Source organism: Fusarium redolens, assembly GCF_020744475.1.
Source record: "Fusarium redolens strain MPI-CAGE-AT-0023 chromosome Unknown BKA55scaffold_7, whole genome shotgun sequence".
Taxonomy (NCBI): domain Eukaryota; kingdom Fungi; phylum Ascomycota; class Sordariomycetes; order Hypocreales; family Nectriaceae; genus Fusarium; species Fusarium redolens.
Window position 1 is genome coordinate 449397 of NW_025763670.1, and position 15924 is coordinate 465320.

A 15924-nucleotide genomic window follows, 5' to 3' on the forward strand; every position below is an offset into this window, starting at 1 on the left:
GTTGACAGTAGTTGCTAGGCCCAATGCATTGCTGGTGTTATCGGAGTTTCTCTTGCAAGATAGTCTCATTGACGACTCTGTTCATTCTCAGGGGGGTTCGCATCATCAGGCTTGGGGACAGGGTTTTTGATATGGGCAGGTAGATCACCTGGATGTAGTCCCGTTGGAGCCGGTGGGAGCGTCAAAGGTGCAGATGGCCCGCGCATGAAGTTCCTTGCCCACATCATTCGATCATCTCCAAGCTGAGTGCCTCCAGTCTGAACTGTGGGGAAATTGCTGATATCAGCAGTGCGAGACCCAGAGCCTTGACCCGGTTGCAGTGCAGACTGAGAATTGGAGCCCCCTGAGATGACCTGTTGATACGGGACACCGGCGTTGAGCTGCCTGTTTTGCCAAGTTACCTCGGGACTGATGTAGCCAACTCGAAGTGCTGCTCTTATATGAGCCTGTTCAGACTGCTGAGGAGTAAGGTTTTGGGGCTGGGTGCCGTTGCTAGCCGGCTGAGCGTTCTGCGCAGCTTGAGCCCGGCGAGCCTGCTCATCATTGTTATTTGACATTGTTTTGATGTTCAATTTCTTTGTGATTTTCGGGTTTCAGTAGGCAAAAAAAGGCGGTTCAATGATTGCTGTTGTGTTCTGGTAGCATCAGTCCCGGTCATGGAACTCACTGATATATAGGGCAAAGACTCCCAACTTCACTCAACACTGACACCTACAAAACCTGCGGTGATGCATTCGATTCAGTTTGCATATATCAGGGATGGGTTCACTGGAACCCTCTGTCTCACTGACCCGGAAGATTAACAGCAGTTATTGGAATCACGAGCTCAGTTTTCTGTGCCTCTGATTCCAAGTTCCCTCAGAGACGAGACATCAGAGCTGTCCCCAGAGTGATTGACATCACCTAAACCTGATCAGCCGTTCATATGCGAGATTATATGCTGTGAATCGTAACTATGGCCGGTGAAGAGCCTAATGTACTCTTACAGCGCGTCTGCGTTTCCGCCTGGTTTGGTGGCCTTTCGCCAGCAAGAGAATTCTCTTGCAGCCTCCTCGGACATCCATATCTTATTTTTCATGGTGCTAGTCTCATGGATCTTGTAACCTTTTTCTTTACAGTCATCGCAAGGATCCAGTTCTACTTGTAAATTTGGTACAAGCTCGGTAAGCATATTCCTGCGCCCCTTGAACTTGGTATGAAGCAATAATATCTACGGTTCAGGGTTAAAATGATGAGACAGAGGTTGGGAATCTTGATTAACGAAGTCCCGGGAGAGTTCATTCGATGCATTCGCTACTGAGCATTGTATTCCTCTACGACGAGATCTATCCTAGATCAACTCATCACCCCTCTTCGTCTCTCTGTCTCTCTCTTCTTCTCCTGTTCCTTTCTCTGGCATTAACGAAGCAACCTTGACATACAGTGCGCCCTTGAGTGCGCTCTCTTCCACATGAACACAGCCCTAGGCGCCGATATCGATCTCGTGATTTATGAAACATTGCATGACACTTTGCACATCGTCTGGAAGAGCCAGCATCTCGCTTATAACATATGTTACATATGTGATTCGCCACAAGGATGTCCTTTTCATCCCGGTGGAAGGCTTGTAGGTTATTCATATGACGTAGGCACAGCAGGTTGCCAGGATCATCGACATTAGACTTACATAGCAGGCAAAATTCTAATGCAAGAACGTTAGCATCACTTTTACGGCGCCTTTCGCAATCTTCACAGCGTATCCCGAATGTGGGAAGAGGAGTCGTGCAGTTGATGCAATATACTTGTAGGGGTGCGTTACTCTTCTGTCCGTATGATCGATATTCTATGATCGGCGAAGGGGCATCCAGAGCGTTACTGTCTCCGTGAGTATTGTATTGATCAGCAGCATAATCGTCATTGAATGCTTGTACGCCTTGAAGTTCATTTCCATATGGTTGATGAAGTTCAGAAGGATAGATGTACGGGGCATACTCTTGATAGTTCGGAGTGTATGTTGGTGGTTCATCGTAGGGCTGACCGTTATAGCCCCAATTCCCAAGATTATGAGGATCAGAATATGTTGCCTGATTTAGTCGCCCAGCCATATTCTCGCTAGGATACCATGGGAGGACTTCTTTTTCACTTTCGTCCAAGTCATTCCTTAGCCAGTTATGGACATTTGGGTCGGGGAGCGGATATCTCAGTGACGGTTCATAGTCGCCAAGCCTACTATCTAGACCTGCGTCATAGTTTTCGGTGCCGAAAAACATTCCTGAATTGGAAAACGGATTTTCAAGTGCAGCATTGCTATAGGCATAAGGACCACTGGAGCCTGGGTCATAGTATTGCGGGCTGAATGTGTAACTCTGGTCGTCTCCTAGGTTAGGCTGAGGTTCATGGAGCTGAGGGCCAGAGAGGTGGGGCGAATAAGACTGATAGTCGAAGACTGGGGCGTCTGGGTAGTGACTGCTGGCAGCTTGCGAGTTATGAGATTGGAAACCAGAAGACTCAGGGTAGTAAGGATAGCTGAGTTGGGGGTCGATTGGCATCGAAAGCGGCGGCTGTGTACCATATGTGCTGGCTGGTGGATAGTAAGTATTTCCAAAGGGGGTTTCCGTTGTTGGCTCCTCGTACCAAGCATAGTCTGGCCCAAGTCCGCTTTGAGAAGTTGTAGCCTCTTCTGGGGGACCGTAGGGCGATATATATGGTGCATGATTGAAATTCATATTGTATATAGATATATGTTGTAGGCCAGGTTTATGTTTCGAACAGTCAACAGCCCTGTAGGCGGCTTATATAGTAGTCAAAGAAGAGGCTCAGTGATGGACGTCTGTAGAGAACAAGCAAAATACAAAGCCAAATATATGCAATAAACACACAGCTCCCGACGGTCAATATGGTGTTTCAGACTCTCTCGTGATGTCGAGACCATGACAGTTTTCGATAGCTGGACTGATTCACTTCTATGCATGCCGGGAGTTCAAGATACATGATTGCATCTCACGACTTTCATTTTGCACAATGCATACAATTGGACTGATCATCACGGGATAACATTTCCTTTCATTAAAACTGTAGGGTAGAGCACCGGGTCTACATGATTCTTTTGAAGAAAATCATAGTGCTACGTGTCATTATATTCAATGCTTCACTACAGGACACTGCGTATCGCTCAAACATATAGTGATAAAGGGGAGATACAGCTCAAATCACTCTTCGCGTCATCACGATATCTTGGACTTATCACTTGTAACGTTCTCCTTATCGATAACCCTCCAGCTCCCGGCACTTATCGCGTTGCGTGTTTTCTCAGTTAAGTCTTGGCACACTATATCATATCTCATGACTCTTCTCCTTGATCGCCATTCGCACCCATTTCAATCATCATCATCAACACCAAAACCTGTTTTCCCAATCATATCAACCCCAGATTCGATAGTTCCCCCGCCTCCTCATTCTGAGGTGCGTCTGCCGCGTTAGCCAGCCCCAGTCCATCACCAACCCTATTTCCCCTCAATAGTGGCCAAGAAGGGCCGAATACCGGCGAAAACACTAGCACACGTCATTCAGCCAGCGATTCCAATTAAAATGGAAATGAGGAGACGAATTCCGGGGGATCCGGGGTAGTATTATAGCTTGCATTTATTTATTTGACAGGCGTGCAATTGCGACAACGCAGTGCGACCCTACAGCGCCAACAACATATCGAGACAAAACAATTAATCGCAGCAACAATTAAATATGTTTCATTTTTCTCGGTGAAACTTTATAAGCCAATTATAGATTAAAGAACTGTCAGGATTTCAATGATTCCACAAGGTTTGGCTCGGTAGTTATGATTCTGCGTAAAGTACTCAATCAATTTTTGAGGCTATTCAGGTGCATCAATCACAGGCGGGAGCCATGAGCGGAACGACAAATAAAGTTTGATTAGATGCATTTAATACTGCAACATTCATTCGCGCGAGACGTTTCTTGACATTATTCGAGTCATGCTAAAGCAGGAGCCGTATAGTAGCAATAGTATTTAGCACATAATAATTCACATCACCTGAAGCTACAGGGTAGTGCTGCAAATGACAAAAATTGTCCACCGTCATGGTGGTACACTAGTCGCAGACCAAAGACCAGGAAATCAGGAGAAGGTCGTAAAGAATGATATCAGGTTAAATATCGACCGGGGGCGCACCGAAGAAGGATGCCATTCATCACGCCGTTGAACGGCTCGTCACATTGTGTCACCAATCCCAGCAGAGGAACCTGCAGTAGCTAAACTCAAAAGCCTCAAAGGGTTTGGTTTGCGTAGAACATGCATAGAATATGTGATCAAATAGTGCCATCATTGTGATCCAGGACTATGTATGCATTGACTCGACAATCCTTAGGTAATCACTTGCCCTTAAGTTTTGAGGAAAATCACATGAGGGTATCGTGATTCAGTGTATGCATGACATTTTGCGGGTCTGTTCCCAACGGAGCCGATAGAATCCGAGGATCGTCAGTCCCAGGCGCCCGGCGAGGCGGCAACATACCCTGTTGACGGTTAGTTCGCCCGCAGTGAATTGACATCAGATCACTCCTTAGATAACCAAAACTCATAGACCAACAAGTATCACGGAGCCGTTACTCAATTCGGCATGTTTTTAACCAAAATACCCGGTGATCAAACTATTCGTGCTTTGACTCTGCATCACGAGAGCTAAAAGCTGAAAAGCTAGGCCGGAGAATATTGGAAACCAGAGTGATTCTAGACTCGGGGAAGATGAATTGGTTTAAAGGGGGGCGGTGGATATGGTGGGAATCATATGTCTTCGTCTAACCTCGGATCAAGCAGGTCAATTTTGAAATAGTCGAGCTGCATGCTTTTTACCCCTGGCTTACCTGTCAGATTGAGCTTAGTCCTTCAGCTGGAGTGTGCATGACTTGACAAGACGCAGGGGTACACAGGTGAAAGGGGTAAAAAGGAACGGAATGAAAATCAAAAGGAAACGCTCAGCCTTACGATCCAAGTGCCCATTCTCCATCTAGACCCTGAACTATTCATTCTACTAGCTACTCTTCCGGTCAGAGTCGCGAAGGACACGAGTAAGGCTGATCGTCTTGGCTTCACATGTCCCCGGAGCTGTTGTTCCAAGGAGAAATACCAGAGGCAATTCCGCAACCACAAAGCCTCAATACGTAATAAGGGGCCTGCGCTAGAAAGAACTTCCCTACTTCCGAGCCAATCCCCGCACGAGTTCCCCATGGAGAAGAGTGGATCCGGCTAAAATCGGTCACACATTCTTACTTTTCCAATGGTGAGACGCGGGCGTTGGTACGAGAAAAACTCGCGACGCAAACTAAAGTCTGGAGATTGTCAAATGAGGCTCTACAATTTCTTGGATCTAGTCTTACCTAAAGAATTGCCTTGGATGACACACGAGTGTCCGGAAGAGGTAGGTACCCGGACTTCGTGGCATACACTAGAAAGTCCTAGTCTCATTGTCTGACGCGAAGGATGATGACTATTTGGCACAATTAACCAACGGCTCACCCAGGATCCCTTGCAAATTGAGTCAGAACAGGTTTCTTTTTAAGACAATCCCACGTGTAGTCTCCCCTTTCCCCTAGTCCCCGTCCCAGATCGGCATTTTTAATCATTTTCAAACGGCCTCCATCTTGAGCCGCATCGTGAAGATCGCCGTTGTTGTCAAAGCTTCTGGAATACCACGTGGAAATATCTTGCAAGCGTAGATGCTTCTTTTCTGAGCCTTTGCAACGCTCACCCGCAATGATCGGATGTTTAGACCCAATAGGGCAAATGTCCAGCTAGCGTAGACCCTCCTCGGCCGACTTTTCTCCAGTATTTAAGTATCCACCTCCGCCATTGGCAAAAGCCGCCAAAATGTGAGAAACGCCGAGAGTGAGGCCGTGATAGAGTTGCGTTACAAGCTACCAGAACCTGGGGTGCATGGGTCAATTTCACTTCCCCAGTCGAGTTCAACTGAACTGTAACGAAATACCCAAGCGAGGGGGACTCGAGCGCCGATCCTATATATGTCAGGCCCGTTCCAGGATGTAACCCCAGAACCATGCCGATCATTCATTCATGACTCCGCCGCAAGGCATCCATTCCTTTTTTCTGAATCATCTTGGCCTTTCACAAAAACCACCATGTTCGGCTCTGGTAAAGCAGCCTCGGACAATGGTAGTAGCAAGGACGAGATAGTCCTGCTGCCAGTCCAAGCAAAGTCTGGCATCCTCCGCGTCACAGAGATCGAGACAAAAGTACACGATCCAAACCACCAGAACAACACTCCCATCCCAGACCCGACGTTTGATTTACCAGACAACCATCCCAATAAAAATGCCATCGAAGTATTATGGCTTCCCCGCGGGTCGCACAGCTCCGACGACACGGGCGAGAAAGTCCGTCGTGCGCTGAACAATGAGAAGGAGATGACCATCTTGGGATGCTGCAAGCAATTCCCCAAAGCAATCTTCTGGTCTCTTTTGCTCTTCCTCACCGTTGTTATGGAGGGGTACGATAAGAGTCTTGTTGCTGGATTTGTCGCATTTCCTGCATTTCGACGACGATATGGCGAGGAGTTTGATTCGCCGAATGGACCGATTTATGAGATCTCGCCGTTGTGGCAGACGGCGCTTCAGGTCTCGGCTATTGCGTGTGAGGTTCTTGGTCTGTTGCTACACGGTTGGGTTACGTATAGCATTGGCTATAAGAAGATGATGTTGATTAGTCTTGCTTGGATGTGTCTTGCTGTCTTCCCGGCGTTCTTTGCGCACGACATCGGTGTGTTGGTGGCTTCCCAGGCTCTTTGTGGTATGTCTGCCCCTCTTATCCATGCCTTATCTTCATGTCCCAGTCATGATCCACGTCGATGCTCAAGACTAACTGTCATACAGGTATCTCATGGGGTGTCATCCAAACACTCGCAGCAACATACGCCGCCGAGGTTGTCCCCTCAGCTATCCGTGCCTGTCTTCTCAGCATGACCAACATGTGCTGGGTCATCGGCCAGCTTCTAGGCACCGGTATCCTCAAATCACTCGTCCACAACAACTCAGAGTGGTCCTATCGTATCCCTTTCGCTCTTCAATGGGCCTTTGCCATCCCTCTCCTCATCGGCATTTTCTTTGCCCCCGAAAGTCCATGGTGGCTTATCCGTCGTGAGCGCAAGGTCGAAGCGCGTCATGCTCTGCAGCGCTTGACTAAGCAGTCTCAACTTGATATCGACGACACCATTGCTGTTATGGAGCATACTAACCGTATTGAACGTAAGCTCAATTATGGTGGTTCGAGCTACCTTGACTTGTTCAAGGGTGCGAACCTTCGACGTACTGAGATTTGCTGCATGGTTTGGTCCGTCCAGGCTCTTTGTGGTTGGATCTTGACTGGTTACGCTCCTTACTTCCTTGAGCAAGCCGGGTTTGACTCCTCCAAGTCCTTCAGTATGTCCACTGGCATGTACGGTATGGCTTTGGTCGGTGGCATGATCTCTTGGTTCCTTCTGTCTCATATCGGTCGTCGCAAGCTCTACCTCACTGGTCTTGTCGCTGCTGTAGTTATGCTTACCCTCGGCGGTATTCTCTCTGTTGTTCTTGATGGTCAAAAGGGTCTCAACTGGTCCCTCGGAGCCATTCTCATCACAACAACCTTCCTCTACAATCTCAGCATCGGTCCAACATGCTACGTCATCGTCGCCGAAATTCCCTCTACTCGTCTTCGTGTCAAGACCATCGCCTTGGCCCGAGTTGTCTACAACATCTTCATGATCATCAACAATGTCATCGTCCCTCAGATGCTCAACCCTACCGCTTGGAATATGCAGGGCAAGTCATGCTTCATCTATGCTGGTACAGCTCTCCTTTGTCTCGTCTACTGTTACTTCCGTCTGCCTGAGACCAAGGGTCTATCATATCTTGAGTTGGATATGTTGTTTGAGAAGGGGGCGCCTACTGCCAAGTTCAAGGAGTTGCAGCAGAGACTTGCGAACTCCGCTTACTTGACCGTGGATAGGGCGGAGCGCATGAGGAATGCTTGGCATGGTTGGCTCACATATTCATAATATTTTCTAGTGTTAATACTTGTTCTCCTTCAAGGACAATTACTCTTCAAACCTGTACTTCTGATTCCTCCGTGACGCCATGTGTGACATTATGCCTCGTTTTGAAGATTCCCCTCCTAAATCATTCCTCTTTGTACTGAACCAGTCAAAAAATAGAGCTGGCAGCTACGTTAGGAGTCCTACCACTGATGGAACACCCGCATCAAAACTCTGATATGTTGCCCCTTCTTGTTTGCCAATTAATAATTACAATTATGAGACCCAAGCGCTCGAGTCATCTCGGGTCTGAACACAGGTCGTTTGATGTGGACATGGTAACCCGGCATTAGCCCACGATCAGATATGGAATGCTTACCAACAATCGAGGCGAGAAAGTGGTGCAGATTACGAACATATAAAACCAAGTAATTCCATGAAAGTAATGATATAACCGTCAAGTGGCCCTGGATATATCATATTCCAAAAGAAGAAGGCTGGTGTTACACAAGTCTGCCTCACCGTGTCATGTGGTGGCCGACAACTTGACTCGGACTCGCATTTGTGACAAGAAAATGCAGCCACCAGCCGGCAAAACGCCACTGCCCGGATTGTGAAGGCCTGTGTCGTCCTTGTTGCGAATTGAAGGGGTATGTCAGATGTTGGCAATCACAAAGACGGCTACTGAGCAACGCCACTGTCTTGGTCCGAACACCGGCGATGTCTTAAACACCAGAACTCCTATTTGTACAGCGCTTCCCCCGCTTTTCATAAAGAAGGCTCTAGAAGACATCATCCATCAGAACAAACTCGGTGCCATCAAGACTGGAGACAGCAGAACAACGAAACGACCCATGTCAACTCGATCCAGCATCTCGAAACCCATTTCCTCCCTCCGTCCCAGAGCTGCCGGCATGGGGTACTATGGTAATCCAGTCGCTGTGCTTGGCATGAAGTCAGACCAAGTCCGACCGCTTGACAAATCTGACGTTGAAGGTAAGGCGCATACCAGTCAGGTTTTATTGCTAACAAATTGACAGGCAAAGGCAGCTATATCGCAGTTGAGATTCCTCGATTGAAGAACAACGTCCCAATCTACATCTCGCGATCGGACGATGCGAAGCAGGAGTTCATTGCGGAGGTCAATCTTTGGAGCATGGGGGTTCGGTACAACCTGCATAGACTTCTCGGGGAAGGACCTCAGCTCTACGTCGTGAATGCATGAGGATGGTCGGCGTGAGCCATGGCTTGGTGTGATGATAACAAGGAGGATATGATCATTTCCAATATTATTTGCATGTTTTGCAGTGGGTTGGGTGCGCCGCTTTGGGTATTTTTGGATATTACATGTTCTTTAGACAGTCATGGGGGACTCGGACAGTTAGTAAATGTCACCTTTAGCCGTGATTGTTGAAGATAGCAGTTCATCCGAGGATGCAAGTCAGCCGGAGAAATTACTTGGTCAGCTGCATGAAGATTCCATTTCTAGCACCGGTTTATGCATGATGACAGGCTTGAGGTGGCAAACCCGTTAGAACACGAGAACCATCCGCCTGGAAAGTGCTGTCACAATTTCACAAGCAATAATCTCCGTCGTGTAAGCCATGAGACTCGAGCTGAAAGCACTCACAGCCACGCTGAAAGTCACAATTGCAGTGAGGCCAACAAAGGTAAACAGGAGGAAGAGAGACCAGACGAGTGAATTCTGGCGGAGGTTGTGTGGAGATTATTGGGTGAGGGTTGGTAGCACGGCAGCCAATATTTCAAGCCATCTATTGACCGCGCGCATATCGCTACCATGGCTTTGCCCTAAGCTATCCACTCAGCGCCGCAGATATCTTCCGAAAAGGAATTCTTGTTATAGTAAGTTATTGGCCTTCAGTACGGTCTCTACTCAACTGGACTATCGAAGCAAGCAGCTGCTTCGTTTAGTCTGGTAGAACTGCAGTTGCTCACTTTTGGTCAATGGGCTCCAACATATCCTCAGACAGAACGGAATGCAAGCTATCAGGCTGTGGCGCCTCGAAGCCCCGCCCCCTTCCCCAGAATGAACAGTATGCTATCATATTTGGAAGCATGGGGGCAACATCATAGTTACACAGGTTGGGCGGTCTCTGCAGCAGGCTGCCTCGCACACCATCAAGCGCCCGATTCTGATGCGTTCTCAGAGCCTCGTTTGGCGAGGCATAAAACAATACCATGGATTCCGCATTAGATATTTCCCATTCTTTGTTAGATAGGACAAGGCTCTCACACTGAGTACGTACACAATCCGTTGTTTTTCATTTCATAACTGCCGAAACTTGGAAAGACATGGCTAGCTCACCGTCTGAGACCTCTCATACACTACATCCACAAGTCAGTGGAGCGAGTAGCGCTGATGTCGACCCTTCGATTCCTATTCGAGGACCTGAGCACATTTCAGATGAGGAAGGGCCTTGGGCTCAAAAGTCGATCTTAACATTCGGTAACGAACCACTCTGATTGATTGGCACCTTTTCTGACTATTGTATTTTAGATGGAGGCGGTGTTCGTGGCTACGCAAGTCTGCTGGTACTGAAACGTATCATGACTCGAATACGTGAAATAGAGCGTGATCACGACAACTACCCAGCCCCCAGCAGTACCTTCTACCCCTGGATGGGGGAACGTGGGCAGCCTGCTGCTGAAGATAACCCAGAATCAGAACGAGTCGATGAGTATCTTCCGTGTCACTACTTTGACTACGTCGCTAGGACTTCAACTGGTGGGTAGGTCACCTGAAACAACGCTTTGCACAGCCGGAGACTAATTTTCATCTAGTCTGAGTAGCATTATGTTGGGAAGGCTGCGTATGTCAGTTGACCAAGCTTTGGACACATACAAAGCATTCGGAAATGCTGTGTTCGGGAAACCTAGATGGTTTCATGAGCGCTCATTCCTTTGGTATCCACGAGAAAAGTTCTCATGCCGCAAGACACGGGAAGCATTCCAGAAGGTCGTCTACCAGACCCTTAAACGAGAAAGAGACTGTTTCCTTAGCGAGGCAGAGACTGAGCCACTGAAGTACAGAGAAGACCGAACCAGAACGTACAGTCCCCTGCACAACTTGGTCCTATTTCGGCCTACTGACACTGCCATATAGTATCGCCATCTCTTGGGCTATTAACAAAGAAGGGGGCGTTAGTAAAGAGTTCGTCTGGAGAAGTTATGATAACGACTTTAGTCCCAAAGCGCATGACTCTAATCTCTGGAACCCATCCAATGCGGGACCCGCTCATACTACAGCAATATGGGAGGTTGCTCGTGCAACAACAGCTGCACCAAGGTACTTCGAGTTCATCAAAATCAGAGGAAGGAAATTTCTCGATGGTGGTATGGTAGCCAACAATCCCTCCTTGATCGCTATCAGAGAAATCCATAACCTCCATGGCTTGGTTCCGGCCCTTTTCGTCAGCATTGGAACGGGTCTGAAGGTTTCTGCGGATGCTCAAAAGAATGGTGTCCCCAAAGAAGCCAATGGCGATATAAAAACGCTTAGAAGGGCTGCAACTAGAGATGATGTTCGATGCAAGCAGTTCTTGAAGAAGTATATCGAGATAGGTCGACATTGGAAGAACTGGATGGTTGACTGTGAGGGAATGAACGGCACGAATGGGTGGTGAGCGCACTGCAAAGCGATCGGATTGACAGAGCATTTATACAGACTCAACATGGAGGGCGACCTTCACACCATTCCTCTCGATGACCGGCGCCCTTCCAACACTGGAGAAGATACTCTCAGTTTCATTGAAGCGCAGGCAGAAGGATATCTCGATGAGAGCAAAGTTAACGATTATATCAGCTCTATTGCGAGGAAAGCAGTAGAGACAAGACGCCAACGCGCTGCGACAGAACAGTGGGAGCGATTTGCAGTGGATGTTATTTATTGCTGTTCCGATTGCGATACGAAGAAATATGACACTCGGGCGAAGTTGCGAGAACATTTGCAAAAAGGAACCGAGCATAGAGGGGCCAGGATAGCTGATTGGAGGCAGCTTGAGGAGAAACTCAACGCCTCTAGATCTTTAGGCCTGATAAATCAGTTGAAACAAGGGAGTGAGATCGCTGTTCGGAGGCTCTGGGACTTACAACAAGGCAGCTTCAGGAAAGGTGAAGACGATTATGTACAAACGGGTAAGAAGATATCATGTATATACAACCTTGCAAACTTCTATAATGCTTTACTCGCTTATTTATGCTTATGATACCTGATTATCATGTTTTTCTGTCTCCCTTCAGATCTTTAGGCAACCGAATCACCTTGGTTGACAACAACATGTGCCTTCTTCTCACCTTGAGAATAATAGCGCACTGCGATGCACAGAGTTCTGATGAGTAACTGGCAGTTCTGAATATAAGGCCCAGTAAAGTAGATATCCGGGTTCCCATGAATGCGACTATGCAACGTAGCCAGTTGACCGATGTTGTTAAAAACCGCAAACACCAAAGAGTGACAGATATCCGCATCCGAGAACGACTTAATATCCCGTACAGGATTTTCCGCTTCGTGATTCCCAGCATCAGGTCGATGTTCTAAGCTAAATGCTTTGCAGAATGTCGAAGCAACGGCTGTCATTTTCATACCAATTCTGTTGTAGTCCATTCCATAAATGTCTCCGATCAGCTTATCAACATTTGCGTTGCTCCCCTTCTCAGCTTGTTCAAGCATATCTTCATACGTGCGTGCCCGTGTGAGAAGAAGTAGCAGACCGCATAACGCTGAGCCACCAAATGAGGAGCCCGAGATACGCTTACATTGACTGTTTTCTGAGACTTGGAAGAAAGATACGCCTGAGCCGATGTTGACGAGAAGGTAGGGGTGAGATTTTGGTGGTGTTGAGGGGACGATTGTTTCGTCGATGAAGGTGTAGATATCGCAACTAGATCCAGGAATAGGTGGACGATTATCTGGCTCTGGTCAGTATTGGTCATTTAAGATGAGAACAGAGACAAATACCATGACTTGAGCCGTCAATTCCGTCTGATAAATGACTGCCATTTAGGGGGTCAACCAGATATTGCAGCTCTGCATCCCGTACATGATCCTCGCTTGTAGTCATGGTTTAATAAAGGAGCTTTAATGTAAGATGAGGTAAAAGACAGTATTTGTGAGCACTCAAGCAAGATCAGGTGTACGGACTCAAGATAACATGAGAAGTTCGTGATATTGTCGTTGAAATGCGGTGACTAAATGAGGCTAGTGTAGATTTGGGTTGGCAAAGGGGGGAGGATTTGATGAATTTTCACGTCAATCTTACAGCCGAGGGATCGTCGAGTATCCACCAGGGGACTTTCCTGCCAATCATACTTGAGAGAAAAGATCAGATAAGATAAGATTCATTCACAACCCTATCTATCTCATAGTCGTGATAACCGAGGCCAATAACCAAGTAGCACTGGTGTTATCCACGTATGTCGTGCTGGTTTCAATGCCTATGGCGTGACTTGCCTTATTTGCTAAGGACAAATGGTAAATGTACGGTTATGCAATAAGGTGTTGGTTCTCTACAAGCGAGAATTATTGTGGGGTTATCATATGATCAAAATGTTTCTTTACGCCGTGTCCTCTTTGCTTCAAAACATCATTTTGAAATTCAAATTCAAGAATTATGACTTCTATTCCGAACAAGAAACCTTTCTTACTCGCTCTCCCTCCAGAGATTCAGAGCCACATAATTTCTCTTCTTGCTGATTCGACTGATTTCAAATCAGTTCATTCACTTCTATTTGCGTGCAAACACCTATATGCAATGGCACTGCCTTTCTCAGTCCAGACGTTCTGCGATAGCCCGAGGCCTGAAGTGCCGAAGAAAGACTCTGTGGTATACTCCCGAGTCGTACAGTTTCTTTCCTACGTTTCTATCGTCAAGCCAGAACTTGCCCAACACGTTCGCACGATCAGGCTGTATGATTGGCTGACTGATAACTATTACAATGGAACGGTTCAAATCGATGCCAATGATCTCATCGTATATAAGCAATTGATCCTCAAGATATTCTCTGAGAAGTTGGGATATCACAAGCATTATAGTAGCGGATGGATTTGGGCTCTCGAAGCAGGAATCGAAGATGCCATGGTGGCTCTTCTACTTACCGTCTGCACAAAGGTCAAGACTTTGACATATGGTCACCCTTGGGGTCCAAGCTGCTTCGGCTATATCCTTGGAGCTGCCTCTGGAGGTTGCGGAAGAAGAGGTGTCGAACTTCCTCCGAGTCAGCTGCTAACTAGGTTGGAGAATGTCAAGCATGAGTCATACGATCGCGAAGAAGGATATCTCCAATTTCATGACCACGCAACCCGGTTGTTCCGCATCCCTAGTATTCGTTCATATGAATGCGTTGGAGCAAGAAGTCCTGAAATGGATGAGTTTGACCTACGCGCAATACCTGAACGATGTTCAAACATTCAATCAATCATCTTACGAGATAGTTGGTGTTCAGCTCCGTCCATTCGCTCCATGTCCGGAGCGTGCAAGGCCCTCAAGAAGTTCACCTATACACGCGACTTTAAAAAGCCGAACGATGATGACGAGTTCGAAGCGACGGCTCGGGATATCATGGAAGCCCTATTGCTTCATGAAGATAGCCTTGAACATCTTCATATCAATTTGATTGAGGCAACCCGCAAGAGCACTTGCGCGCCCGGACCACGAGAACGATTGTATATGGGTGTTGAGCTACGACAGATGCACAAGTTGAAAAGCCTTGTTTTAGGCTCTCAGAGCATCAGTGGACTTCTAGGTAATGGCAAGGTGTATTACTTCACCCTGAATAAAGCTTTAGAGGCTCCAAGGGCTGTTGAATGTATTCCAGAACACTTGGAGTATCTTGAAATCCATAGCTGTGGAGGAAACATCATCAGCCAGCTCGAGGAGTTTCTGGACACTCTGATCTGCGCAGATCGGTTTCCCAACTTATCATCAGTCAAGTTTATCTTCAACGAAAACTGGGTGAAAGAAGAAGAGATAAGGGGCCTTGTTTCGAATAGAGATGGCTTGGCACTGGAGGTTATTCGGCGTCGGTGATAACAAGAATAGTTGAGCCAATAGGGGGGAACACATGAGACCATAGCAGCTGTTTTCTAAATCACCGAAATAGTAGCTTATCTTATTTATATGTTGTATCTAACAGAAATTGATTGATACTAGATTATGAGAACAACCTCTAGAGACCGACCTTGATGCGCCGTCTACTCCAAGTCTGGCCTACAAAGACCATTGACCTTATCAATAGTATCCGTCCTTCGTTTAACAGGATCGCCTAACCTGGCAATATGAGCCTCTTTAATTCTACGGCGAATATTTGCGAGCTTGGCGATAGTACCAATTTGAGTAATAGCAAGAGGGGCGAGTACAAGATCAAAATGGCAACGATGCATTCTTGGGAACGTCAACCACTGTATAGATGTCCACGGCTGAGTTACCAGCAGCGCCTCGAGGAGCCATGGCATTTCCGGCTTCATTCAGTCCAGTGACACTGCCATTATCTCTTAGAGCTTGTCATATTCTCATAGTCTTGGGCTATGTAATCGGCGCCCCAAGACAGGTCTATGCATGCCAGCCTTGAGACGCTAGGTTGGTTCAACCCGGGTATTCGGCATTCACAGGTCGAGCCATATGCACTATCCCACAATTTTCTGGCAGGGAACTGTTGTATTAAATACCTAGCTTGGAAACGACCGAAAGTATGTTCTGAACCAACAATCAACAAGGCAATTGAAACCGCGGCTCACTTGGTCTACAGCAGGTACATAACCTCTTTTTACGACGCGCAATTTCCTTTGTCCGCCAAAGGATTCCGACCATTGAACTCATCTTCGTCGTTGTAGCCTGACCCCTGTAAGACCAAATGCGTCCAACCTCGCCTCATCATCAAGTGAACG

The 15924-nt window shown here is 47.2% G+C and overlaps 6 protein-coding genes across 6 annotated transcripts; 4 read left to right on the forward strand and 2 right to left on the reverse strand.

Annotated features, from left to right (window-relative positions):
- Positions 1-65: 65 nt before the first annotated feature.
- On the reverse strand, positions 66-2692 carry BKA55DRAFT_593296 (uncharacterized protein; the record flags this gene model as incomplete). The annotated part of the gene is made up of 7 exons (XM_046195534.1): positions 66-575; positions 668-692; positions 867-909; positions 1422-1480; positions 1517-1521; positions 1782-2560; positions 2614-2692. 7 exons carry the CDS (start codon positions 2690-2692, stop codon positions 66-68), a joined length of 1500 nt encoding a protein of 499 aa, XP_046049858.1.
- Positions 2693-6132: 3440 nt separating this feature from the next.
- BKA55DRAFT_689110 (uncharacterized protein) lies at positions 6133-8045 on the forward strand (the record flags this gene model as incomplete). The annotated part of the gene is made up of 2 exons (XM_046199310.1): positions 6133-6799; positions 6883-8045. 2 exons carry the CDS (start codon positions 6133-6135, stop codon positions 8043-8045), a joined length of 1830 nt encoding a protein of 609 aa, XP_046049859.1.
- Positions 8046-8750: 705 nt separating this feature from the next.
- On the forward strand, positions 8751-9591 carry BKA55DRAFT_565991 (uncharacterized protein). Its single transcript, XM_046192567.1, has 2 exons — positions 8751-9017; positions 9062-9591. The coding sequence occupies exons 1-2, from the start codon at positions 8876-8878 to the stop codon at positions 9244-9246; spliced, it is 327 nt and encodes a 108-aa protein (XP_046049860.1). The 5' UTR covers positions 8751-8875; the 3' UTR covers positions 9247-9591.
- A 743-nt stretch (positions 9592-10334) lies between these two features.
- On the forward strand, positions 10335-12099 carry BKA55DRAFT_726516 (acyl transferase/acyl hydrolase/lysophospholipase; the record flags this gene model as incomplete). The annotated part of the gene is made up of 4 exons (XM_046201136.1): positions 10335-10488; positions 10540-10771; positions 10920-11090; positions 11146-12099. 4 exons carry the CDS (start codon positions 10335-10337, stop codon positions 11663-11665), a joined length of 1077 nt encoding a protein of 358 aa, XP_046049861.1. The 3' UTR covers positions 11666-12099.
- Positions 12100-12151: 52 nt separating this feature from the next.
- On the reverse strand, positions 12152-13245 carry BKA55DRAFT_613103 (fumble-domain-containing protein). The gene is made up of 2 exons (XM_046196676.1): positions 13000-13245; positions 12152-12950 (listed from the first exon to the last, which is right to left on the reverse strand). The coding sequence occupies exons 1-2, from the start codon at positions 13100-13102 to the stop codon at positions 12286-12288; spliced, it is 768 nt and encodes a 255-aa protein (XP_046049862.1). The 5' UTR covers positions 13103-13245; the 3' UTR covers positions 12152-12285.
- Positions 13246-14005: 760 nt separating this feature from the next.
- BKA55DRAFT_565994 (uncharacterized protein) lies at positions 14006-15138 on the forward strand. Its single transcript, XM_046192568.1, has one exon. It carries the CDS (start codon positions 14117-14119, stop codon positions 15065-15067), a length of 951 nt encoding a protein of 316 aa, XP_046049863.1. The 5' UTR covers positions 14006-14116; the 3' UTR covers positions 15068-15138.
- The last annotated feature ends 786 nt before the right edge of the window (positions 15139-15924 follow it).